The sequence below is a fragment of the Bos indicus x Bos taurus genome, chromosome 3 (genome assembly GCF_003369695.1).
Source record: "Bos indicus x Bos taurus breed Angus x Brahman F1 hybrid chromosome 3, Bos_hybrid_MaternalHap_v2.0, whole genome shotgun sequence".
Classification (NCBI taxonomy): Eukaryota; Metazoa; Chordata; class Mammalia; order Artiodactyla; family Bovidae; genus Bos; species Bos indicus x Bos taurus.
The window spans coordinates 78,465,488-78,492,768 of NC_040078.1; the positions used below are offsets into that span (position 1 = coordinate 78,465,488).

At 36.0% G+C, this 27,281-nt stretch overlaps 1 protein-coding gene across 17 annotated transcripts in view; it reads right to left on the minus strand.

Annotated features, from left to right (window-relative positions):
* Positions 1–1,198: 1,198 nt before the first annotated feature.
* Positions 1,199–27,281, minus strand: part of MIER1 (MIER1 transcriptional regulator) — a 73,045-nt gene continuing 46,962 nt past the window's right edge. For 16 of the 17 annotated variants that reach the window (XM_027536955.1, XM_027536956.1, XM_027536958.1 and 13 more), the window contains 6 exons: positions 17,225–17,376; positions 15,945–16,026; positions 14,433–14,527; positions 11,164–11,291; positions 6,820–6,959; positions 1,199–4,230 (listed from right to left, as the gene is read on the minus strand). In XM_027536955.1, the coding sequence (XP_027392756.1) occupies positions 3,902–4,230; positions 6,820–6,959; positions 11,164–11,291; positions 14,433–14,527; positions 15,945–16,026; positions 17,225–17,376 (926 nt within the window). In that variant the 3' untranslated portion in view covers positions 1,199–3,901. Of the gene's footprint in view, positions 4,231–6,819; positions 6,960–7,061; positions 9,558–11,163; positions 11,292–14,432; positions 14,528–15,944; positions 16,027–17,224; positions 17,377–27,281 lie in introns of those variants that run through there. The other variant, XM_027536963.1, reaches the window with a different exon arrangement.

Below are 27,281 nucleotides of genomic sequence, written 5' to 3' on the forward strand. Positions count from 1 at the left end.
ACCCCAGTTTATATGGCAAGTCCTCAATGTTCTTCACAGAATAAGTAAACTTTAAATGCACATTCAAGTTCACTTCTTAGAACAAGCAAAATGACACTTGAAGTACAGCTGACCTTTGTACAACACACAGGCTGGGGTGCTGACCCTCCACCCAGTTGCAACTCTGTGTAATTTACGGTCTGCCCTCTGTATAGTGTTCCTCTTGTCATCCAATGTCTCACACCCACAGAGTCAACCAAACATGGATCATGTGGTATTTACTACTGAAAAAAATCTGCATGTAAATGGACCCATGCAGTTCAAACCTGTGTAGTTCAAGGGTCAACTGTATATTATATATTCTGAAAAAGTCACAGGACCTAGTATAAAAACAAGATAAAAAATAATCCTGTTTGGTAAAGGAAAAACACAGAAGTCAGATGTCAAAGATGCCAGCACAATACTAAAGGTAAAATAGAAATAAGGTTATGGATAATTGGTATTAGAAGACAGAGATTAGTACAGATATTTAAAAAAATAAAATCAGTCCATAACATGGGGCAGATAAGATTTTGCAAAGGATAAACCTGATTATTAAACAGCAGAGTTGATTTTATGATAAAAAGTTTAAATAATCAGTAAAGTTATATGATATAGGAAGGTCATTTTTAGGGAGAGATTTATATGGTTTTCCTCACTGGCACTTTGCATAAACATGGATTATAGTTAGAAAAACCATTATTTCTGCTTTGGTATTTAGCAGTGATAGCTAGTTACATACCCCTAGGGTCATCAGCACACATCTTGCTTGGAAAAGTCTTCAGCCCCCACTCTTCAAAATGCCCACTCTTAATTTTCTGTTGAGGGTAAAGTGAAATTTTTTTGCAAAACTGTATGTGATATAAATTGCACTGTAAAAGAAGGAAACTATGTTTTTAATTAAGTAGTTCAGAGAAAAAGAAACAGGTGAATAGAGGTCCACAGACCTAAGGATCTCTCTGGAGGACAAAAAAACCAAAATACATCATCTGTCCATCTACCCATGAGGTAAAAGGTATCAGGAGCCACTAAAACACTATTTCACACCCTTGTCTAGGAGCTAAAAGAACAGAAATTGTATACATTCACACTGTAAACTGTGCATCATTCAAACTTAAAATCTATAATTAACACCTACTCAATCTACTAAAAATCATTCACAAAGCATTATGTAGGCAAATGTGTTTAAAAAAATATTTTAATAAGCATATTCAGAATGGCAGACAGGGAACCGGGGAAGGGAATTATTTTACAGTGCAAAATTATTATGCATAAATTTAAAAACATTAATCCATAATTTTAAATGACTATTTAAATATTATTTCAAATACGTTTTAAAGCTCAACAGATATGTTTTGTTGAACTGAGTTGCAAATTTTGAACTCTATTTGAAAACACATCATAAAACAGAATACCATTCCAAATAAAGATAGTGCTTTGCTAGGGGGTAGGTATGGGGTGAGGGAGACTAAGTAACTATTAACGAAGGTTTCTTTTCCCAATGCAGTTTGTCAAGAGTTATGAAATGTACTAAATCTTAAGCAAATTAAATTCATGATATTACTAAAATTTTTTAAAGTAGTGCAATGACTTATCAAGTTATAGTGGCTGCATTATAAAGAACATACTGTGTGAAATACCTGTATAAACATAAAATACAATTAAATATTTCTCTATGAAAAGCTGAGCATTATGTATTATAATAGTGGAATGTTTTTCATTAGGCAGACTTTAAAAATATTAAGAAAAGTAAAATTTCCTAACATGTATACAACATGTGCCGTATTTGCAAACATGCCTGAGAATTTATTTAAAATGTTCCTGTAATATCAGTTTGCAAGAACTTCACAAACCTGTTAACAAAATGCATCTTTTAAGAAAAGGTGAAAATGGCATCTCTAATATTGCAACAACTTAAAAAAAGTACATCATCACTATTTCTATAGACCATCTTTGAAAAAGAGCTAGGATACTTTGGATTCATATAATAAAATCTGATTTAGAAAATGGATTGTGACCATCTGCTAAAGCTGCCATTCTGGATAAATTAATGTTCTAGGTAAAACAAAACAATAAAGAGCTCACGCTTCTCACCACATTCACCCAAAACTTTGATTTACTTGGATCTATATGTAATAACAGTGAATCTACATCATGTAAAGTCAAGTGTTGTAAAGTGGCTTTTAACACTGTTTGGGGGAAAAAAGTTGTTCACATTGGTGGAGGGAAGCAGTCTGAACATAGGTTAATAGTAATACTTCATGGAGAATAAGGCCTAAACCATAATTTCTCAGTGCAAACCTCTACTCAATTGCATTAGACAGTTGAGCCATTAAAAACAAGACCACAGAAGACATATTCTAAAAAGACACTGGCTCTTTGATGGCTGAAAATGAACTGCTAGAAGTATTTGGGGGTATGTCTGTGTGATAAGAGTAGTTAATAATCTTTTATAAAAGTTTGGATATAGGTTGGTCTATCAGCTGTATAAAACTACATTTTTTTAAATAAGAATTTTGCACTAAAAATAAAATGGCACTCTTGCAAGGTGATGCAAATCAGTGCAGTTGCTCAAGTCATCTCTGACTCTTTGTGAATGGATGATCCTATTTGTAATCACACAGAGCAATGGTTACTCAACAGCTTATTTTCACTTTGGAAATGTACTATCAAATATGAAAAGCTGGACTGTAATTGGAAACCTAATTATCTGGTGATCTATTATCACCAGGTAAGTTTATCACTTTTTCCTCATAAAATCAATATTGTTGCCTGCCAACTCCTTGTGTGTGCCAATATCTAAGTATCACTTAACCTTTTCCCCTGTTTATTTAATGCAAAAATGGGAAATTTTATAAAGCATATAAAAATAACTGAATGGGATTCTGGTCAGCATGATACATTTAAGCACTTGAAGTCAACATTAAACTTCTGTTTTGCTTCAAAAATAATTTTGAAAATTATAGCAAATGCAAAACAAACTATGTGATCTAAGTATCATGCTTAATTTCAGTTCTCAAACTATTTGTCCTTAAGTAAAAACTTGAAAAAACAAATGTTCACAATCCTTTATGAATGCTTTTACCACCTGGATAAGAAACATGACTCAGTTACTACACAAACACTTAAAAATTCATTAGAAAAACCTTAGCAAAATAAAATGAAAGCTGACAGACTCAGAATATCAACTCCTCTCATAAAAGTTTACCAACTGTACAAGTTAAGAAAATTATACAAGCTTTTGTGTTAAGAAAGGACAGCTCAGTCAAGACATATGTACTGTAAAAATCTTTCAAAGGCTACAAAGAATCTGGAAAAATACAGAATGTATTTCTTAAGCCCAGATAAGAATATGGAAAGACATCATTGATGTCAACAATTTTACATACACAAACCTGACTTGGTTTATTTTTAAACTTCTATATATAAAAAAATCATGCTAGCATAACTTTCAGGATTCATAAGGGTTTCCTTAATAATGATACTCAATTTGTATGGAGAGAAAAATGTCTGTTATAAAAGACATTTCAAGAAACTCAGAAAAATTGATGTTAATCAGAAATTTGAACTTATTTTTTCCTTCTCTGCCATCAAACTAAGCAAATACCTTGTAGTGAAATTTTAGGATTAATACATCAAATAAGAAGGTACAGATGTATCTGTAGTTCATTCAAATTTACTAAACTATTTGTTATTTCCTTAAAAGGGCCTTTACAATTTTAAAGTAAAAAATCTGCAAAGCAGAATTATGAAATCTTATTTACTAAAGTTAGGACTCAATTCAAATTTTAACCAACTGCTTCAAGGAAATTAACTTTTTAAGGTAACCCATCAACCCTGAAAATTTTAGTCACACCAGAATTTACTCCAAAGAAAGTTAAGTTTAGTCATCTGTGTTCTCAAGTTCTTCAAATTTTCCATGTGAGATTGTGTCTTGGAAAAACTCAGAACCACCTGGACTTTCTTTTCCATTGCTGTTTACCCTTCGCCTTTTGGCAGGTCTCTCACTTTTTTCATCAAAATCATTTTCATTTCTTGCAGTCATATGGGTGATTTTTGGGTCAGTGGTTTGGTTATCTGTTTCATAACCATTGGTATCCATATCTGTGTGAAGTGGTTTCTTACTTCCACCTGTTGGTCCATTAACATGTAATCCTTCAACTTTCACTTCTTCTTTGTTTAATGTTTCACCTGGTCCATTAGATGACACCCCTAGGTTGGAAGAGACATGAAAGACATGAAAGCAACTGCTAATATTATAGAGCTAAATTCATAAATTATTATAAAGGTGCTATGAACAGCTATAAAATAACTTTTTATCAAGGAAGTGAGGTATCGTGTGTGTGTGTGTGTGTGTGTGTGTGTGTGTGTGTGTGTGTGTGTGTGTATTATAAAGGTGCTATGAACAGCTATAAAATAACTTTTTATCAAGGCAGTGAGGTATCAAGTGTGTGTGTGTGTGTGTGTGTGTGTGTGTGTGTAGCCTGAATTCTGGCTCTATTTACTTTAGTAGCTATGTGACCTCAAATTATTTACACTCTCTTGTACCTCAGTCTGATCACACACATACAATGAGGATAATAAATTTATAGGGTTGCTGTGAAGATTAAGCTAATAAATGTAAAAAATTAAGAATAGGATTTGGTATGTATTAATAGCATGCTGGTATTACATGGCAACAAATAAGCAATGGATCCACCAGCAGTCTAAATAAGCTGAATTAAAGCAAAGATATTCATAAATTATTCAGGTTTAGCAGTTTGTAACTTTCTAAAACAATGAAAAAATTATATTCTTTCTATAGCAGCTTGAGTTTTCTAACTGCCATATAAAAGCAAGATGACATGACTTTTTCATTCTTAACATTAATCTGTCATAATGTTAAATTAATGCCTGCACTATACAAGCATACACTTGAAAACGCTAAAGGCAAACACAAATTCCTTCCTAATAGATTGAGAAAAGAAATAGCATAATTGATAACATAACAAAAGGTCATGTTACAGCTGACTGCAAAATGGAAGACAAATTTTGTGAATGCTTAATGTAAAATACAGAATGTGCTACTGGAGAAAATGAAAATTTAATTATCTGAAAAAATAAGAATGACCCTCAAATATACATTTTGGTCAAAGAAAGTATTCTATTTTCTCAACTCAAAAATGCACTCAAACCATGACTGCTTATGAGATTATGTACCATATGATATAAAAGGAGTGATTTTGCCATAGTAAGCACAAGAAGCTAGGTTAAACGATCATTAGGTCAAAAATCACTATTAGATTTCAAGACACTAATTAAAGCCCCTTATGAAAAAAGAGAATTGGGTTGGAAAGGTCTTCCTTTCCTTGAAAAGCCTAGAAATCTTAATTGTATCCCATGTGAATGGCCTCTGGGAGGAGTAATGTGTAAGTAACTTATGAACACTGTTCCTAGGCTAACTGCATGGTATAATCAAATGGTTAAAAGGATTCAACCAACTGCCTATCAAAACACTTAAAAAAAACTCCAGAAAGTTCCAAAAGGCAAAAACGTGAATTTACTTTGTGCTGGCAATTACTTAAATAGTGTTTACATTTTATTATTATAAATAGTCTAGAGATGATTCCTTAAGTATTTTGAATCTGCAGATGTGGAACCTGTAGATACAGAGGGCTGACTGTACTACCTACCGTCTGCCTCCCTGAGTTTCCACCCTAGTCCCAATCTCAGCTGCTTATTCTACTTTAGGATGGTTGTGACTGGCATTAGAAATCATGTCAGTGAACCTGAATGTTTTTGAATCAGGAAATGGCTGCTGGGCCCTAATATTTGTTTGGCTTGTTCTTAGAGGGGAAGTAATGAGGGAATGGAAAGGGATCATTAAGTGAAAAAATATATTCACCACAGTATATTAAATGCCAGTGTGAGAGCAAAGAGCAGAAAAAAGGTCAAATTGTTCAATGTTCCTCTTCTAGTTTCTGTTGGGGAGAAGGGATTAGCTCTCCACTGGCCCTCCCCTAAAGCTGTTACATCAGAATGCAGGTGGGCAGAGCTTATCTCTAATTTACCAGTTTCCTATTAAAGAGGATCAGAGATTTATTACTTTCTGCTTAGAGATGGTCTTACTTAAGACTATTTTAATTAAAGTAGAAATCAAGAAAATTCTCTGACCAGGCCTTACTGATCCTCGGTCCACTCTACATTTTAAGCAAGAACCTATCTGAATCTCAAATATGTGTTTCTCTGCTTCTTTTTCATGGGCATAAAAATGAATGTTTTTGTACAATATGAATGCACAGGCGGACACATCTGTTTTATCTTTTCTTATCTTTCTAGGTTATTATGCTATCACAGAGAAAAAATATTTAAAAGATGCCCTTGTTACCTTTTTTCCATTTATATGCTTAAAGAGGTTTCCTGCTAAACTGTTATAAGCACTCAAAGTATTTCATTAAGTATCTGTGTACTTCTGATGTGAAACGGCTGGAGTTCTGGTCTAAGACTTAACAAATAAGAATACTTACATCTAGACATTCCAACCTGGTAAGAAAATAGATACTATTTTCTTACAAGAAATGGTCATTGTTGATGGTATACTTTATTAAATGTACTTTTTAGTGGTATCAATGGGAATTCTTTCCAATTAACTTGTACATATTCTCTGTGTTAGTATATATGCACCCTGATATTCTGTTTCATCTGGTATTACTTTAGGTCTGCTTTGGGGGTTGAATAGACACGGAAACAGAATTTCCCAGGCTACTGAAGGAAAAGTGCCCATCATTATCAAGAAATACAAGTGTTTCTCTGCTTGCTTACCATTCTGATTACTATTGCTTATAGTGCCATCTTCTTTCTCAGACTGGCTGTTGCTACTGTTTGAGGCAGTTGGGGGAGGAGATGGTGCTCGACTGGAAGCAGCACTTTCACTTTCATCTAGAAGACGATCCATGTAATCCCTTAAAATTGAGGCAAACGATAATTATTTTCTTATATTAAAAACAGCTGAAAATTAAAACTGAGGTTAAATTTACAAGGCTTTATCAGCAAGTATATCCTCATTTTTCTTTATATTCATTCCAGTGCGAGCACTGAAATGGAAAGTTCCTTTTGGTTAAATGTCTGTAGGAAAACAATGTGTGAGGGCTTTACCCTAGCAAATGTTACAGACCTACAGGCAGTTTTAAAACTTTAGAAATTGTAGGCAAATGATCAGAGTGGCCCAACTAAAATCAGAAAGGCTGTAAATGAAGAGGGATGATGTCAATCACAAGGAGTACAAAAAAATTTCTGAACACAGATTGGAATTGTAAAGCTTACAAAGATTATTTTATGACTATGGCAGTATCTGAAAGACAAACTAGGACCTAATAATGAAATACTTTCCTGAAACTTCCTGTTACTTTCTGTATCACCCTTCTGTTAGAGCTGAGGTATACTAAGCTGGCAAAGTTCCTGGGCTTATCTGTTAGCTTCATCTGCCCGTGTATCATCAGGGGTGGGTTTACGTCTTCCCTAAGTAATTTTTGAGCTCAACGGCATGGGATGACATTTGTGGTAAGTGACACTGGGTTGAGGTTAGAGCTGAACTAAATACCTCTCTCTCTCAGGTTTAGTGTCTTTAGTTATAAAATGCATGTAATCATACATGACCTATGTACTGGGCTGTTGTATAGGATATGTGTAGCAAAGTGTTTTATGAACTATGCAGTGCTACCGAGTCACTAGAATAAAGGTCAGCAAAGGCAGGCCTGTGGGCTGCCGATCTATTTCTATGGATAATATGTTACTGAACACAGTCATATACATTCATTTACATAGTGTCTATGACCACTTTTACACACCAACAACAGACCTAAGTAGTTTCAACAGAACTTAACATCTGCAAAGCCCTCTTTACAGGAAAAGTCTGATGTCACCTGTATTGAATAATCCCGTGAAGGCAGTTAAGTTCAGTCTGCTTTCTTTACCTCTGCACCATTGATGCCTAAGTTTGCACAGTGCAGAGAAGTACAATAAAAACCTAAATACATCATTTATTTTTAAATTTCCTCAGAACAGGAGTAACAGAAATATTAAGACAAATCTTTCAGAATTTTGTGAGCAGGGTAAGTAAGAATGTGGACAAGAAAGAAACCATGGAAGGGCTTGGAACTTTACTGAAAGTCTGTGTAACAGTCTGCACTCATTAACATTTTAGGCTTTATTTTCCTCATTTATAAACGGAGGGAATTAAATTTGTTGGTCTTTTAAGATCTCTTTGGCTTTATGTCATTCATCATTATAGAACACTTAGGTAATAAATCTGAGGCACAAAGAAACAGAATGAATATGATGAATGCAATGCCAAAGGGACTTCAGAAATTAAAACTAACAAACAGATAATGCACTAGGAAGAATTGCTGGAAATAAATCTGGTGTAGTGGGAATGGGTAATGGAAGATGTTAAAAGCCACTCAAAGGAAACTAGAACTGATGAGATACCAAAATTATTTTAAATCTCTGCATATAACAATGATATTGTTAAAGACTTATTACTACTGTTTCTTAAAGGTTAATGCCATCCAGAATGCTTAAGGAAAAGAGGAGGTAAGTAGACCACCCAAGGGGTTGGAGCAGCATTCAAATAGTTGGAATAATGCCGAGTTATTTTTTACTTAAAAAAAAAAAAAAAATTATTTGCAAGGCTGTTACAGCAAAATCTTCAATTGCATATGGCTACCAATTCTTTTAGGTAGTGAATGGAGAGACTCTGCAGTAGTATTTATCAAAGGCCATGTACAGGCAGCAAAGCGGCAAATGTGCTTCATTCTGGTGAACAAATGAAAGGTAACTATGTAACAGAAAAATAAGCAAATAACTTTCAGGATAATCTGCTCTTAACTATACATTTTGACTAAAGAGGAAGATTGAAAAATTCGGTCAAATTTTTGTCTAAAGGTATTAATTAACTTAATGTTTTTGTCTAAAGGCATTTAAATTTTGTGTGGTCACTTAAAGTGCAACTGTTAATGCAAAGAGAAGGTCCTGGAGGCAAACTACAAAAATATGTCTATGCTAGAGAAAACCACAATTTCTCCCCATCTGCAATATACAGTCTACATGGCTTCTTATAGGAGATTTAACACAGCTAAAAGGGATGAGGAGGAGTAAAAAAAAAAAAAAAAAAAGTTTTCAGTTAAAAAAAAACACAAAACTTTATAAAAGACCCAAAGGGAATACAGTTGAAGACTACAAAACAGTGTTCTTGTCTAGCAGGAAAACATTTCTTTGCTTCATACCGTAACACCAGGGGACACATTGTTAACTCTTAAAGCCTGAGAAAAGAGAAGATATGGGATTACTTTTAACTATGACTACTCCATCTACAGAATATTTAAACCTTAAGAAGAATCAAGGTGACAGATATAAGTAGCTTCAAAAAGTTTTTCAGAAGCTATGGAGAGATTATTAGAAAAACTAAAATGTTTAGCAGCACATCCCTACCTAACCTGTTGAGCCTGACGTCACAGAGGACCAATTAAGCCAGCCCACAACACTTCCCTTGGTGATGCTTTCTGAAAGAGAAAACTGGATGAGCCATGGGTCTGACCCAGCATGGCAATTCTGATATTCTTACTGCTGCTGATGACAGACTGCCTGTAGTTCATGTGTGAACTTTATTTCTGAAATGGGTCAAAAGATGAAAGATGTTACTATTGCTTTTCCCTATAGCTTGAAAACTATTTTAAGATATACTCTGAAGACTGGATAGCTATATGTAGTTCTACATTATTATGTCTCAATGCTACCAATAAAAAAAAATTTAACTATAAATTGATAACAATAAGCAATTATATAAAAACTGGAATACTGTTATATATAAAATTCTACTCATTATGGCCTTTGAACAAAAAGGAATGAGGCAGAGTCCAATGTTTCATGATTCCCAAGGACAATTATACCCATTTATTCCCTTTCAGATAAGTTTGCTTTCGATTTTAGAGTGTTTGAATACTCCAAACAGGGAAGTGACCAGAAGAAACACCTGTAATGAACATGACCAAGAAACAGTCCAGTCAAGTAGTTTGAGAAGCACAAGAGTATGCATATAAGCACATCTTTCAAAGGCAATTATTTGGCTAGGCTTAAGAATTTTACTGGTGCAGGCTGACCAAATGAAGTCACAACTCTGCTTTATTTTTATTCCATAAACATAATACAGGGAATAATAAAGGCAAGTATGGTAAAGTGAATTTCACTGTAAAGTTCATCAGTATTTTAGAGCAATACATGAAATAAAGGGTTTGATACTCTATTACTAAGTACTTAACAGTAACACATTACTAGTCAGATTGGGGATAATGTATCATTCCGCAGCTAGACTAAAAGAAGCTAAGAGAATTTGGTGCATGGGGAGTGGATTAGACATATTGAGGCATTTTGCTTAAAAAATGGATATAATAACAAATTATACTCCCTCTATCACTAGGAGTTAGCTAAAGTTGTATTATTTATTAAATATTATTTCTGTTAGAGGAAAAGGCTTCAGAATATTTAGGAAAAGGGAACTTATCATGTACATGTTCATTTCTCTATAAAATATTTTGTAACAAAAAAGAAAATGCAATTTGATCTGATTTATTATATTCCCATGTCTTTTCCCTTTGATATCATCTATATCCAGATCTTATTTTTGGTTCCCAAGATCTAAAATAGATTGGGCAAGGAAAAATATTAATTTCTCTTCCTCTTTAAAGGATTTCTATTAGGCATATGGCCCTGTAAGATTTAGAAAAGACAGCCTCTCCTATTCTTACTGCTCTTTTGGTGTTATTAAATCAAAACTGTATGTGCTTATATAACTATGTGGAACAGAATTTAACAAAAACATGCTTTCACAGCTCTTCTGATCCATCTCCTCTCAGGAATACTACTGAAAACATGTACTCTTAACATCTACTTTGATAAATTTGCTGTCTCAAATAATATGAACTGTAGTTTACAATGTTTTATAAGACACTGAAAGTCTAAATACCCCATGAAGATGTCAATAAATGGATAAACTGAAATTGGTGTCAACTTTTATGCTTTTAAAGAAAGAAGAGTCTAAAAATCACAATTCTCTCAAGAAAAATTTAGAAAGCTTAGCAAAAATGACTCAAAAAGAAAAAATGAACTCACGTTACACCAGGATGAAGATTGTATTTCTTTTTTCCAAATCGTGTTTGCTGAGCAAAGAAATCATAACGTTCAGATTTTTTCCACATATAATAGAATGCTACACATTCACCAACTGATCTTGTTCGAACCTATAAGAAACAAATACTTAAGAATTATTTCCTCCTTAAAGGAGTAAATTTCATGAAAAAATCTTAAGTTTGAATAAATTTAGCTGACTTTTAAGTAATAAATAATAGCAGTTATAAAATACAATACAGCAGCAGTTGTGTTAAAAATTACTCTAAGCTCCCATTCAGAGAAATCATATATTGGCAACAGGTCTTCAGATACTAAACATTATGCTTTTAAATAGAGTATCATATTCATTTACTATAAAAATGAATACTCCTTTATCGAAAATGTCTGGCAGTGGCATTTGAATTAAAATTGTTACAAGAAATCTGCAAATACTTTTACTCACAGAACACCTAGGGAGACTGAATTTAAATGCCCTTTTAAAAAGGATTCTCTTACTAATCCCAACACTGATCCAGACTCAGCTACTTACATTGTAGAAAGGCTAAAAATATTTCAGTGAGTTAAAAGCTATTATAAAAATGTTAATATTTGTTTCAAATGGATATATCTTTCCTTTTCTCCTTTGCCTTTAGCTTCTCTTATTTTCTCGGCTATTTGTAAGGCTTTATTTTTGGAGCTCCAAAATCACTGCAGATGGAGACCGCAGCCATGAAATTAAAAGATGCTTGCTCCTTGGAAGAAAAGCTAGGACAAACCTAGAGAGCATATTAAAAAGCAGAGACATTACTTTGCCAACAAAGGTCTATCTAGTCAAAGCTATGGTTTTTCCAGTAGTCATGTATGGATGTTTAGTCCAACTATAAAGAAAGCTAAGTGCTGAAGAACTGATGCTTTTGAACTGTGGTGTTGAAGAAGACTATTGAGAGTCCCTTAGGCTGCAAAGAGATCAAACCAGACAATCCTAAAGGAAATCAATCCTGAATACTCACTGGAAGAACTGATGCTCGAAGCTGAAACTCCAAAACTTTGGCCACCTGATATGAAGAACTGACTCATTTGAAAAGACCCTGATGCTGGGAAAGATTAAAGGCAGGAGAAGAAGGGGACAACTGAAGATGAGACGGTTGGATGGCATCACCAACTCGATGGACATGAGTTTAAGGAAGCTCTGGGGGTTGGTGATGGACAGGGAAGCCTGGCATGCCACAGTCCACGGGGTTGCAAAGAGTCGGACATGACTGAGTGACTGAACTGAATATTTGTTTACAAAATCACTCCAGTGGTTTACTGTGTTATACCTATTTGGGAACTGAATGGCTCCCCTTACACATATTAAATATATGGGACAGGCAGATGATGTTGACAAAATTTCCTTTTTGCTACCTTGCTTGTAGAGCTGGTAGGGTTGCTGCATAGAAAATACTGGGAGTTTAAAAGGAAAAGTGTATCTGAATGAGTGTTTGAGATGGAAGATGATATGATTTAACTCCTAAGTTTCTGGTCCTGAAGTTGGGTATCTGCTGTGGGACTGACTAGACCTAAGGTCAACTTTATGACATCCCTATTTGTTAGGTGGCACCTATTTTTCTTTCTGCCACTCTGATTCCACTTCATGACTTGGCCCATGTTGCTTTAAGACAAAGCTATCAGTGTTTTAAAAACAAAAACCCCAATCACCTTCTCAAGCTGTTTTTTGCTTCCTTTTTAGAATCTTATTCTAGAAGACAACTGTCAAGTCAACTGTACTTTACTGAAAGCAAAAATTGAAAAGACATTATGTGGAATGCCAAAGTTAACAGTATTATGAAAAACTGTCAATTAAATAAGTCTGCATAATACAACCTATGATTAAGATCCAAATTTCAATTCCAGGTATAAAAACAAAGAATATTTTCAATGGACTATTCCCCTCCCTCTTAAGAACTGTCCTCCCTATGGTTCACTGGAACAAACTTGTGAGTTAGGTATAGGTCAGATGACTTTTTTAACACTGAAATACCACCATCCCAAATATTCTTCATAAATAAGAAATCAAGGTCTTATTTCAATATCATGTTAAGACTTTTTTTGGCTAAAAGCTTTAAGTCACCTACTAAGTTCTTACTCCTTAAAAAGGATTTTGGCGGGGGGTGGGGGGGATGGGTGTTGCTCCTGTGAGTTACATCAGCTTATCATCCCCAGGGGTTCCCCTCCATAGCATGCTTGGGTCAGTACTGTTTGAATTTAAGCAGGAATGCTAGAAAACTTTTTCAAAATGTTGGCCCTTTCAACCATGAGATCATTTGCTTTTCTTTAAATCAGAAACATATATAGGTAGTCATTAGCCTAATACAATCCTTTCACAGAGAAATCACTATATTGGAGAATATCAAATGATTTGGTTACAACATGAACATGGTTTGGCTACATCTTTTATATCAATGCTAAGATGCAAAATTTCTCTCTTATTAGTTATGTCTGATGTCAAATAACACAATTAACAAAATTATCAACAATAAACTAAAGAACACCAAAATTGAGAAAAATCGAGAATTTGTAAGCAACTATTTATGGAACATACAATAGATACTGTACATCTAGAGATATGAAAGAGGATGAGGACAGACTATTTATAGAGCTTCAGACTCAAGCCCATAAAGCCCAGATACTTTCAACATCACCCTAGGTAAGCCATCACACATCTGATATACCATCTTCAAGGACACATGTAAAGCCAATTTCCTTGTCGTTTATATTCACTAAAAATGTGACATTCGTAAGCCTAGACATTACTTAATTTGCCATATTTAAATTTGAGATTTTAATTTTGCCTGTCCTAATTTCCCTTAGGAACACAATTTTTTATTCTTTACAATTGTGCAGTTCTATTAAAAATATTACCTGATTTCAGTTTAAGAGAATTAAGCCTAAATAAATTTGTAAGTAATTACGAAATTTGGGGCGATATAAATTAACACTGTATAGTTGATATTCATATGGCATGATATGTACTCACACATCCCATCCAGGAGCTGATGAACATAGTTTAAAACATCCAGTTCTTAAAAGTTCCCAATAAATACCACACTGGGAACAGTTACTTGGCAAATATATGCCAGGGAGTCTAGGCATGCTTATAATAATTTCCTAAATACTAGCATATTATATATTCACTACAGAACTTTTAACATTAGAAAATATAGTAGATTTCATATGACCTAGGTTAACTAAACTTATTTTTATAAAAAGAGACAACATATATCATTACTTACTTTATTAGCCTGAATCAAATGAAAGTCCTTTCCATAGGCCTTCAACCCTTGTTCAAAATTTCTGCACTCTTCCTCTGTCCAAACAGATAATTCCTCTGAAAAAAATTGGGGCAGGGTAGGGGGAAAGTGGGGGAAGGAAACTGTTAAGCAATATTCTCCCAAATCCTGCACATAACAAAACTGTAAATAAAAATATAACTTTTGGTAACAACAGAAATATTTTACTCCTGAGTTCTATTATTGATGGCTTAAAAAGATAAAAGTAATAAAACATCCTTATTTAATAAAATTTTGGATGATTTAGTCCCTAACTCTTCAACCTCAATTTAGGCCATTTCCTCTTTATTCTTTATGATCCAACTAAACCAGCCACCTTTCAATTCCTTAAACTCATTATTTTCTTTCTTTCTTTAGACTTTGTGCATGCTCTTCCCTTTGTCTAGAGGTTATTGCATGCCTCTTATCTCATACCCTCTTTCACCTAGCTAATTCGTTTATAGCCCAGTAAAAATATATTGTTCTAGAGGCTTTCTTTTACCGCCTCACTCTTTTCACCAACTAGGTAAAGTCCTACTGTAGTAAGTTTGAACTGCACCCTTGAATTCTCCTTGGAAGAACTCAGAACTATTTTTCAGCTTTCCTACCTAGGCTCCAAGCACCGAGAGGTCAGGGGCCTTGTTTATAGTTAAATCCTCACAATTTAATAGGCCCTTCAATTTTTGTTGAATGAATGCTCTTTCCTTGGTTACACAATGATATATAAACAGTACTCTTAGTGAAGTGGGGGTGGGAGCCAGTTTAGAGTAACAAAAGAATTTTAGCTATGGCTTCATTATTTATGAATCATGCTTGCCTCAGCAAAAAGACCTCAGTTCAGTTCAGTTCAGTCACTCAGTCGTGTCCGAGTCTTTGCGACCCCATGAATCGCCAGGCCTCCCTGTCCATCACCAACTCCCAGAGTTCACTAAAACTCACGTCCATTGAGTCAGTGATGCCATCCAGCCATCTCATCCTCTGTCGTCCCCTTTTCCTCCTGCCCCCAATCCCTCCCAGCATCAAAGTCTTTTCCAATGAGTCAACTCTTCGCATGCATGAGGTGGCCAAAGTACTGGACCTCAGTTCTCATCAATTTTAAAGTGAAGGTAACATCTGTCACTTTACTCAGTTCACAGGACCATTACCAAGATCAAGTAAGAAAATATTTGTAAATGCCTTGAAACTGAAAGGCATTATGTATTTTTATTTAAATGGTCTTATTTTCTCATGAAGGAAAGGACAATATTCACCCCATTCCCCATAATGCCTTGTATAATACTTGTTACATACAAGTTGTTTAACAAGTTATAACTATTATCCAACAAATACTTACTAAATTCAGAAAGATTAGTATTATTAAATTTAGGATATACCTAGTTAAAATTTTTTAAACTTTTAAAATTTCAAAAAATTTAATAGCTTAAAGTTTAAACTTCTGCTACATCGTGAAAACAAAAAGTTAATATTTATGCTTACCTCTAGCTGCTTTTACATTAAATCTTAATCTTCTCAATGCTTCTTCTGTATCAAAATTGCATTTAACTAATTCATATAATGCCTAGAAAAATAAAAGGCTTCAATATGTAACCTGGACTATGAACAATTCAAGGTGACAATTTCTTAACTGAGTAAAGGCTTTTCTAGAATCCAGTGTCTCCATCCTTTCTGGAGGACAAATAATTCCAGTGACTGCAACATAAAAACCACTAAAGGAAAACAAACGTAATTCATTCCTGACAATTAACTGCCTCTAAATATGTAGAAAATACTGGATAAGCAAACCTCTGGCAGCGGCATGGTTTTCTAGGAGTTTAGAAATAAAAGGAAATCATAATAATCACAAGTCCTTTTTTTTATTTTTAATGTTCCTATTCAAAGATAATTTTAAACAATCAGAAAAGAAAAGCACTGGTGAAAAAGGTAAAGTATATAATGCTGTTATTAGGTCCATGGTAGGCACTGTTCTACTAGGTAAAGAATTACATTATCCCAGATGAGTATTCCTAGCTTAATGATATCCACAGATTCTCTGGGATATGCAACGGAAGTTCAAAATGCCTAATAAAAAAATACATACAAAATATCAAAATTTCTACTGAGGCTAAAATACCAAAATTAAGTGCTGTCAATACTACATATATTATGCAGATTACAACCTCAGACTCCTTGCTGATGATATTACAGAGCTTCCTCTACTTACAAGGGGTCCCAAAAAACCCATCCTAAGTTGAAAATATGTTAAGCTGAAAATGCACTTTATACACCTCACCTACTGAACATCATCATTTCGCCTAGCCTACCTTAAATGTGCTCAGAATACTTACTTAGCTTACAACTGGGCAAAATCATCCAACACAAAGCCTGTATTATAGTAAGTGTTGACTATCTCACGTAATTTACTGAATATTGTACTGAAAATGAAAAGAATGGTTGTATGAATTCAGAATGGTTGTATCAGTTGTTCACCCTTGTGACTGCATGACTGACTGCGAGGTATGGCTTTCTGCCACTGCCCAGCATCACAAGAGATATTCAACCCTAGCCCAGGCAAACATCAAAATTCAAAGCATGAGTTCTACTGAATGCATATTGCTTTCATACAATTATAGAGTCAAAAAATTTTAGGCTGATCCTTTGTTAAGTCAGACACCATCTGTATAGAACATTGGTGGATAGAAAAATACTGTGACAGCACTTATACATATATGGGGTTAATGTATTTTGGGAAAAATTTAAGTTATTTCTTATTCACGTACCTGTTCATTGTCCTTTATATGAGATCCTTCAGGAATTGCTTCTACACCTTTCTCATCACCTGTTCTTCTAGATGCATCTTTAAGAAACACAATCACTTTGTCTTCTGGTAAGTATTCAGGGTCCCACAGGAGCTGATCATCATTTTCATATACTAAATTAGTAAAATATAATGTTAAAAATGCCAAATTGAGACAAGTTTTTGTTAATACATATGGAACAAATAACTTAGAGCCAAAATGTTGACAACTAAGAGGTAAAGCGTAGTCCAACTACCTGCTTGACTTCATTCTGAGGCAATATTTATAAGTAATTTAAGCAACCTAAACAGACAGGTACCACTTGATGCCCCTTTTAGATCTGGTCTGACTTACCAAATTCCAAGCTCTCTTAGCTTGAACAGCACTGTGCTGTGCTGTGCTTAGTCATTTAGTTGTGTCCAACTCTGCGACCCCATGGACTGTAGCCCACCAGGCTCCTCTGTCCATGGGGATTCTCCAGGCAAGAATACTGAAGTGGGTTGCCATGCCCTACTACAGATCTTCCCAACCCAGGGATTGAACCCAGGTCTCCCGCATTGCAGGAGGATTCTTTACCGAATAAGCCACAAGGGAAGCACTTGAATACCACTGCTGCTGCTGCTGCTGCTAAGTCGCTTCAGTCGTGTCCAACTCTGTGCGACCCCATAGACGGCAGTCCACTAGGCTCCTCTGTCCCTGGGATTCTCCAGGCAAGAATACTGGAGTGGGTTGCCATTTCCTTCTCCAATGCACGAAAGTGAAAAGTGAAAGTGAAGTCGCTCAGTCATGTGCCCGACTCTTAGCGACCCCATGGACTGCAGCCTACCAGGCTCCTCTGTCCATGGGATTTTCCAGGCAAGTGTACTGGAGTGGGCTGCCATTGCCTTCTCCTGAATAGCACTACCAACACTTAACTAATAATATCTGTATGACCCTGGCAAGTTACTTCCCTTCTTTCTGCCTCATCTGTGAAATGGGGAAAACAACCCTATTAAACAAGGTTTTAGGGATTTAAAGCAATTTAAAGTAATTCTGACACATTAAATAATGTTAAACTATAATTATGATTTCTGAATAGGGATGTCTAAAACAATGCTCGCCAGATATCAACACTGCTTATTTCCTGGTGGTGGGATTTGGGACAATTTTTTCTTACATCTTCGTACTTTTCCATGATGCTTGAAAACGTATTGTTGTAAGTGTAAATCATTTTCATAATAACAAAAGTCATTAAAAAAAAAAAAGCATTTAGGTTTCATCAGAATTTCCATTATAAAAAGACTTAAGGCCAAATTTCATCAAAATCTTTAAAGTAAGAGGAGTGGAGAAGAAACTTAAGACAAAAGCCTTGTGGAATTCTACATGACAGGAAGACGAAAACATAAACAAAATTAAGAAGGAACAGTCACAAGACAGACAAAATATCAAAAGTATGGCAACACAGCAGCAAAGGGAAAAAATGCTTCAGAAAATAATAGACTTTTAAAATTCTGTTAAAAAAGCAGGATGAAGAATTTTTTAAATTAATTTAATTTTTATTGAAAGGTAACTGCTTTACACTTGCTCCTTGGAAGGAAAGTTATGACCAACCTAGACAGCAGAGACATTACTTTGCCAACAAAGATCCGTCTAGTCAAGGCTATGGTTTTTCCAGTAGTCACGTACGGATGTGAGAGTTGGACTATAAAGAAAGCTGAGCGCAGAAGAATTGATGCTTTTGAACTGTGGTGTTGAAGAAGACTCTTGAGAGTCCCTTGAACTGCAAGGAGATCAACCAATCCATCCTAAAGATCAGTCCTGGGTGTTCATTGGAGGCATTGATGTTGAAGTTGAAACTCCAATACTTTGCCCACCTGATGTGGAGAGCTGACTCATTTGAGAAGATCCTGATGCTGGGAAAGATTGAGTGCAGGAGGAGAAGGGGACGACAGAGGATGAGATGGTTGGATGGCATCACCAACACAATGGACATGGGTTTGGGTGGACTCTGGGAGTTGGTGATGGACAGGGAGGCCTGGTGTGCTGTGGTTCATGGGGTCACAAAGAGTTGGACACAACTGAGCGACTGAACTGAACTGCTTTACAGAATTTGTTTTCTCTCAAACCTCAACATGAATAAGCCACAGGTACACATATATCCCCTCCCTTTTGAAACTCCTTCCCATCTCTCTCCCCATCCCACCCCTCTAGGTTGATACAGAGCCCCTGGTTGAATTTCCTGAGCCATATAGCAAATTCCCATTGGCTATCTATTTTATATATGGTAATGTAAGTTTCCATGTTACTCTTTCCATACATCTCACCCTCTCCACCCCTCTCCCCACGTCCATAAGTCTATTCTCTATGTCTGTTTCTCCACTGCTGCCCTGTAAATAAATTCTTTAGTACCATTTTTCTACATTCTGTGTATTTGCATTGCTGCTGCTGCTGCTAAGTCGCTTCAGTCGTGTCCGACTCCGTGTGACCCCATGGACAGAAGCCCACCAGGCCCCCCCATCCCTGGGATTCTCCAGGCAAGAACACTGGAGTGGCTTGCTATTTCCTTCTCCAATGCATGAAAGTGAAAAGTGAAGTCGCTCAGTCGCTCAGTTGTGTCCGACTCTCAGTAACCCCATGGACTGCAGCCTTGCAGGCATTAGAATACCATATTTATCTTTCTAACTCACTTCACTCTGTATAATAGGTTCTAGGTTCATCCACCTTCAAAACTGACTCAAATGCATTTCTTTTTAGGGCTGAGTAATATTCCACTGTGTTTATGTACCACTACTTCTTTATTCATTCATCTCTCGATGGACACGTTGGTTGCTTCCATTTTCTAGCTATTGTAAACAGTGCTACAATGAACAGTGGGATACACGTGTCTTTTTCAATTTTGGTTTGTTCGGGGTATATGCCGAGGAGTGGGATTGCTGAGCCATATGGTAGTTTTATTCCTAGTTGTCAAAGGAATCTCCATACTGTCTTCCATAGTTGCTGTATCAATTTACATTCCCACCAACAGTGCAAGAGCATTCCCTTTTCTCCACACCCTCTTCAGCATTTGTTTGCAGACTTTTCAAAGATGGCCATTCTGACCGGTATGAGGCAGTATATCTCATTTTAGTTTTGATGTGCATTTCTCTAATAATGAGTGATACTGAGCATCTTTTCATGTGTTTGTTAGCCACTTGAATGATTCTTTGGAGAAATGTCTGTTTAGATCTTTTCCCCATTTTTTGATTGGGTTGTCTGTTTTTCTGGCATTGAGTTGTATGAGCTGCTTATATTTTGGAAATTAATCCTTTGTCAGTTTTTTCATTTGCTATTATTTTCCCCCATTCTGAGGATTGTCTTTTCACCTTGCTTAGTTTCTTTTGCTGTGCGAAAGCTTTTAAGTTTAATCAGGTCCAACTTGTTTACTTTTGTTTTTATTTCTGTTACTCTAGGAGGTGGGTCAGACAGGATCTTGCTTTATGTCATCGAGTGTTCTGCCTATGTTTTACTCTTAAGAGTTTTACAGTTTCTGGTCTTACATGTAGGTCTTTAATCTACTTTGAGTTTATCTATGTGTATGGAATACCAGACCACCTGACCTGCCTCTTGAGAAACCTATATGCAGGTCAGGAAGCAACAGTTAGAACTGGACATGGAACAACAGACTGGTTCCAAACAGGAAAAGGAGTACGTCAAGGCTGTATATTGTCACCCTGCTTATTTAACTTATATGCAGAGTATATCATGAGAAATGCTGGGCTGAAGAAGCACAAGCTGGAATCGAGATTGCCGGGACAAATATCAATACCTCAGATATGAAGTTGACACCACTCTTTCTTATGGCAGAAAGTAAAGAGGAACTAAGGAGCCTCTTGATGAAAGAGGAGAGTGAAAAAGTTGCCTTAAAGCTCAACATTCAGAAAACTAAGATCATGGCATCCGGACCCATCACTTCATGGGATATAGATGGGGAAACAGTGTCAGACTTTTATTTTGGGGGGCTCCAAAATCACTGCAGATGGTGACTGCAGCCATGAAATTAAAAGATGCTTACTCCTTGGAAGGAAAGTTATGACCAACCTAGATAGCATATTCAAAAGCAGAGACATTACTTTGCCAACAAAGGTCCGTCTAGTCAAGGCTATGGTTTTTCCAGTGGTCATGTATGGATGTGAGAGTTGGACTGTGAAGAAAGCTGAGTGCCAAAGAATTGATGCTTTTGAACTGTGGTGTTGGAGAAGACTCTTTAGAGTCCCTTGGACTGCAAGGAGATCCAACCAGTCCATTCTGAAGGAGATCAGTCTTGGGTGTTCTTTGGAAGGACTGATGCTAAAGCTGAAACTCCAAATACTTTGGCCACCTCATGCAAAGAGGTGACTCATTGGAAGAGACTCTGATGCTGGGAGGGATCGGCAGCAAGAGAAAAAGGGGACGGCAGAGGATGAGATGGCTGGATGGCATCACCAACTCGATGGACTTGAGTTTGAGAAAACTCCGGGAGTTGGTGATGGATAGGGAGGCCTGGCATGTTGTGATTCATGGGGCAGCAAAGAGTCGGATACGACTAAGTGACTGAACTGAACTGATGTGTATGGTGTTAGGAAGTGTTATAATTTCATTCTTTTACACGAAGCTGTCCAGTTTTCCAAGTACCATTTATTGAAGAGGTTGTCTTTGCTCCATTGTGTATTTTTGCCTCCTCTGTCAAAAATAAGGTTCCTACAGGTGCATGGGTTTATTTCTGGGCTTTTATCTTATTCCATTGTTCTATTACTTTTGTTTTTGTGCCAGTACCATACTGTCTTGATAACTGTAGCTTTGTAGCATAATCTGAAATCAGGACGGTTGATTCCTCCAGCTCCATTCTTTTTTCTCAACACTGCTTTGGCTATTCAGGGCCTTTTGTGTTTCCATATGAAATGTGAACATTTTTGTTCTAGTTCAGTGAAAAATGCCATTGGTAATTTGATAGGGATCACACTGAATCTATAGACTGCATTTGGTAGTACAGTCATTTTCACAATATTGATTCCTCCTACCCAGGAACATGGAATATCTCTCCATCAGTTTATGTCATCTTTGATTTCTCTCATTAGTGTCCTATAATTTTCTGTGTACATTTCTTTTGTCTCCTTAGGTTATTCCTAGATATTTAATTTTTTGTTGCAGTGGTGAATGGGATTCCTTAATTTCTCTGATTTTTCATTGTTAGTATATAGAAATGCAAGTGATATCTGTGTATTGATTTTATATCCTGCAACTTTGCTAAATTCACTGATTAGCTCTAGTAATTTTCTGATACTATCTTTAGGGTTTTCTATATACAGTATTATGTCACAGTGAGAGCTTTACTTCTTTTCCAATCTGGATTCCTTTTATTTCTTTTTCTTCTCTGATTGCTATAGCTAGGACTTCCAGAATTATGTTGAATAACAGTGGTGAAAGTGGACACCCTTGTCTTGTTCCTGATCATAGGCTGAATACTTTAAAGTTTTTCACCATTGAGAATAATGTTTGCTGTAGGCTTATTATATATGGCCTTTACTATGTTGAGGTAGGTTCCTTCTATGCCCATTTTTTTTGAAGTTTTAATCAAAAATGGGTGCTGAATTTTGTCAAAGGCCTTTTCTGCATCTGTTGAGATGATCATATGGTTTTTATCTTTCAACTTGTTAATATGGTGTATCACACTGATTCATATATTGAAGAATCCTTGCATTCCTGGAATAACCCAACTTGATCATGGTTATGAGCTTTTTGATGTTTTGCTGAATTCTGTTTGCTAAAATTTTGTTGAGGATTTTTGCATCTATGTTCATCAGTGATACTGAAGTTTTCTTTTTTTGTGTTGTCTTTGTCTGGTGTTGGTATCAGGGTGATAGGGACCTCATAGAATGAGTTTTGAAGCGTTCCTTACTCTGCAATTCTTTGAAAGAGTATTAGAAGGAGAGGGATTAGCTCTTCTCTAAATGTTTGATACAATTCTCCTGTGAAGCCACCTGGTTCTGGGCTTTTGATTTTTGGGGAGATTTTTGATCACAGATTCAATTTCAGTGCTTGTAACTGGGTTGTTCATTAATTTCTATTTCTTCCTGGTTTAGTCTTGGGAGATTGAACTTTTCTAAGAATCTGTCCGTTTCTTCTTGGTTATCTATTTTATTGCCATATAGTTATTCATAATAGTCACTTATAATCCTTTGTATTTCTGTGTTGTCTGCTGTAACCTCTCCTTTTTCATTTCTAATTTTGTTGATTTGATTCTCCTCTTTTTCTTTTCTTGATGAGTCTGGCTAAAGACTTGTCAATTTTATCTTCTCAAAGAACCAGTTTTTAGTTTTATTAATCTTTACTAATTCTTTCATTTCTTTTTCGTTTATTTCTGCACAGATCTTTATTCTTTCTTTCCTTCTACTAATTTTGTTCTTTTGTTGTTGTTGTTGTTGTTCTTTTTCCAGTTGTTTCAGGTGTAAAGTTAGGTTGTCTATTCGTTGCTATAAACTTCCATCCCAGAGGTTTTGAGTTGTCATTGTTTTGTCATTTGTTTCTAGAAATAATTTGATTTCACTTTTGATTTCTTTAGTAACCTTTTGGTTATTTAGAAATGTGTTGCTTAACCTCCATGTGTTTGTGTTTCTTACAGATTTTTTCTTGTAATTGCTATCTAGTCTCATAGTGCTGTGGTTGGAGAAGATGCTTGATACGATTTCAACTTTCTTAAATTTACTGAGGTTTGATTTGTGACCCGAGATGTGGACTATCCTGGGGAATGTTCCATGTGCACTTGAGAAGAAGGTGTATTCTTCTGTGTTTGGATGAAATGTCCTGAAGATATCAATGAGATCCATCTCCTCTAATGTATCATTTTTAAGACTTGTGTTTCCTTATTAATTTTCTGTTTTGATGATCTGTCCATTGGTGTGAGTGGGCTGTTAAAAGTCTCCTATTATTATTGTGTTAACTGTCAACTTCTCCTTTTGTCTGTGTTTGTCTTATATATTGAGGTGCTCCTGTGCTGTGTGCATAGGTATTTACAATTGTTATGTCTTCCTCTTGGATTGATCCCTTGATCATTATATAGTGACCTTCCTTCTCTCTTGTAATCTTCTTTAAGGTCTATTTTGTCTGATAGGAGGATTCCTACTTCAGCTTTCTTTTGCTTCTCATTTGCATGGAATATATTTTTCCATCCTCTCACTTTCACTCTATGTGTCTTGAGGTCTGAAGTGGGTTTCTTGTAGACAGCATACATATGGATCTTGTTTTGTATCCATTCAGCCAGTCTGTCTTTGGGTTGGAGCATTTAATCCATTTAAATTAATTTTTGATATATATGTTGCTATTGCCGTTTTCTTAACTGCTTGGGGTTGATTTTGTAGATCTTTTTTCTTCTCTTGTATTTCTTGACTATGTAAGTCCCTTTAACATTTGTTGTTAAAGCTTGCCTGGTGGTACTGAATTCTCTTAACTTTTGGTGGTCTGAAAAACTTTTTTATTTCTCCATTAATTTTGAATGAGATCCTTGCCGGGTACAGTAATCTTGGTTGTAGATTTTTCCCTTTTGTTGCCATTCCCTTCTGGCCTGCAGAGTTTCTGCTGAAACGCCAGCTGTTAAGAGTATGGGGTTTTCCTTGTATGTTACTTGTTGCTTCTCCCTTGCTGCTTTTAAAATTCTTTCTTTTAGTTTTTGTTAGTTTGATTAGTATGTGTCTTGGCGTGTTTCTCCTTCCCTTTATCCTGTATAGGACTCTTTGTGCCTCTTGGACTTGATAGACTATTTCGTTTTCCACGTTGGGGAAATTTTTAACTATGATCTCTTCAAAAATTTTCTCACACCCTTTTCCTCTTCTTCTGGAACCCCTATAATTGGAATGTTGGTGTGTTTGATATTGTCCCAAAGGTCTCTGAGACGATCCTTAGTTCTTTTCATTCTTTTACTTTATTTTCACCATTTTTCTTCCAGCTCATTGATTTGTTCTTCTGCTTCAGATATTCTGCTATTGATTCCTCCTAGAAAATAACTGAGATTTATTAATTTCAGTAATTTTGTTGTTTGTCTCTGTATGTTTATCCTTTACTTCTTCTAGGTCTTTGTTAATTGATTCTTGCATTTGCTCCATTTTGTTTTCAAGGTTTTTGATTATCTTTACTATGATTATTCTGAGTTCTCAGGTAGTTTGCCTATTTCCTCTTCATTTATTTTCACTTCTGTGTTTCTAGTTTGTTCCTTCATTTGTGCAGTATTTCTCTGCATTTTCTTTCTTTTCTTCAAACTTATTGTTTGAGGTCTCCTTTTCCAAGGTGACTTCAAGGTGAATTAATTCTTTCTTTTGGTTTCTGCCCTCCTAAGGTTGGTCCAGTGATTTGTATAAGCTTAATAGGGTGAGATTTGTACTGAGGTTTTGTTTGTTTTTCTTCTGATGGGCAAGGCTGAGTGAGGTGGTAATCCAGTCTTCTGATGACTAGGTTTATATTTTTGTTTTGTTTGTTGTTTAGATGAGGTGTCCTGCACAGGTTGCTACTGGTGGTTGGGTGATGCCAGGTTTTGTATTCAAGTGCTCTCCTTCACTATGTGATATCCCTAGGGTTAGTTCTCCAGTAGTCTAGGGTCTTATAGTCAGTGCCCCCACTCCCAAGGCTCAGAAATTGATCTCTGATCAGGAACGAAGATTTCACAAGTGATTTGTCATGGCATTAACTGAGATTAAAACAAATATCCAAGAATGAGAGGCCAAAGATGAACCCCAGACAAATGGCAGTTACAAAATCAGGCAAATGATAATTAAAATAATGGAACATACATATACATATCCATCCATGAGCAAAGTCAAAACAGTCCAACAAAAATAAAGAACAGCAGACTGACCCAGTGAACAAAGAAAATCAAAAATTATATTTACCAGTTAAGAACAAAACTAACTAAAGCACAAACCGGAAAACAAAACTAAAGCAGGTGCTAAGTGGGGAATAAAGCAATGAAAATAAAACTAACAAATACGTTGAGTGGAAAAGAGAGAAAGAAAAGAAAGAAAGAATAAATATGCAAGTTTACAAAGAGGTAGATAAAGAAGATTTATATACATTAAAGATTAACTGCAAGGGGAAAAGAACAGTAGGAAAAGCAAACAAAGGAATAAATATAGAAAAAACAGTACGTTTAAAAAATTAAAACTAAAAAAGAGAAAACAAAAAAAAGGGGGGGGGATTCCACAGAACTGCAGAAGCCCAATGTAGAGGCAAAGGTTTATAACAACAATAAAAAATGTTTTTTTTTTAATGTGACTGAGGGAAAAATGTAACTGAAGGCAAAAAAACCCACAAAACTCAAAAGCTTAATTAGATTTCATAGTGCCAATAAAATCAACAACTATAACAGAGGAGGGGTGAGGAAGACAAAAAAATCCAAAAGAATCTACAGAACAAGTCAAAACATAAGAATAACACATGTTTTTCTTGAGTCACTGCTGTCAGAGTCCTTTCCCTCACTGGGAGTCACTGTCCACTCACCTCCCTAGGATGCCCTCTGACACTGTGCTGATCTCTGACCTGCTGTGAGGGCAGCTCAGACTCTTATCTGGTCCTACTCCTGTGTGTTCTTGCCTCCAATGTCCACAGCTAACAGGACTAGTGTGTTTTCTTTTGTGACAGCTCTCAATGACCTTTTATATATTCCACAGACACAGAGTCTGGCCAGTTGACTGTGTGGATTTAATCTGCAGCTTGTACAGCCGGTGGGAAGGTTTTGGGTCTTCTTCCTTAGTCACACTACCCCTGGGTTTCAACTGTGGTTTTATTTCCACCTCTGGATGTGGGTCGTCCACTGGGGTTTGCTCCTGGGGCTTCCCTGGAGGACTTGGGTTTGCCCCCGTGAGGGCCAGGTGTGGAGGTGGTGCAGCTGCTTGGGTGACAAGGGTTCTGGCAGCACCAGATACTGAGGGAAGATGGCAGCTAGAACAGCAGGAAATATAGTGCTCTAGAAGGGTATGGCAACCAGCACTGGCCAATATGCTCCAGTATTCTTGCCTGGAGAACCTCCGCTCCCTGACAGAGAAGCCTGGAAGGCCAC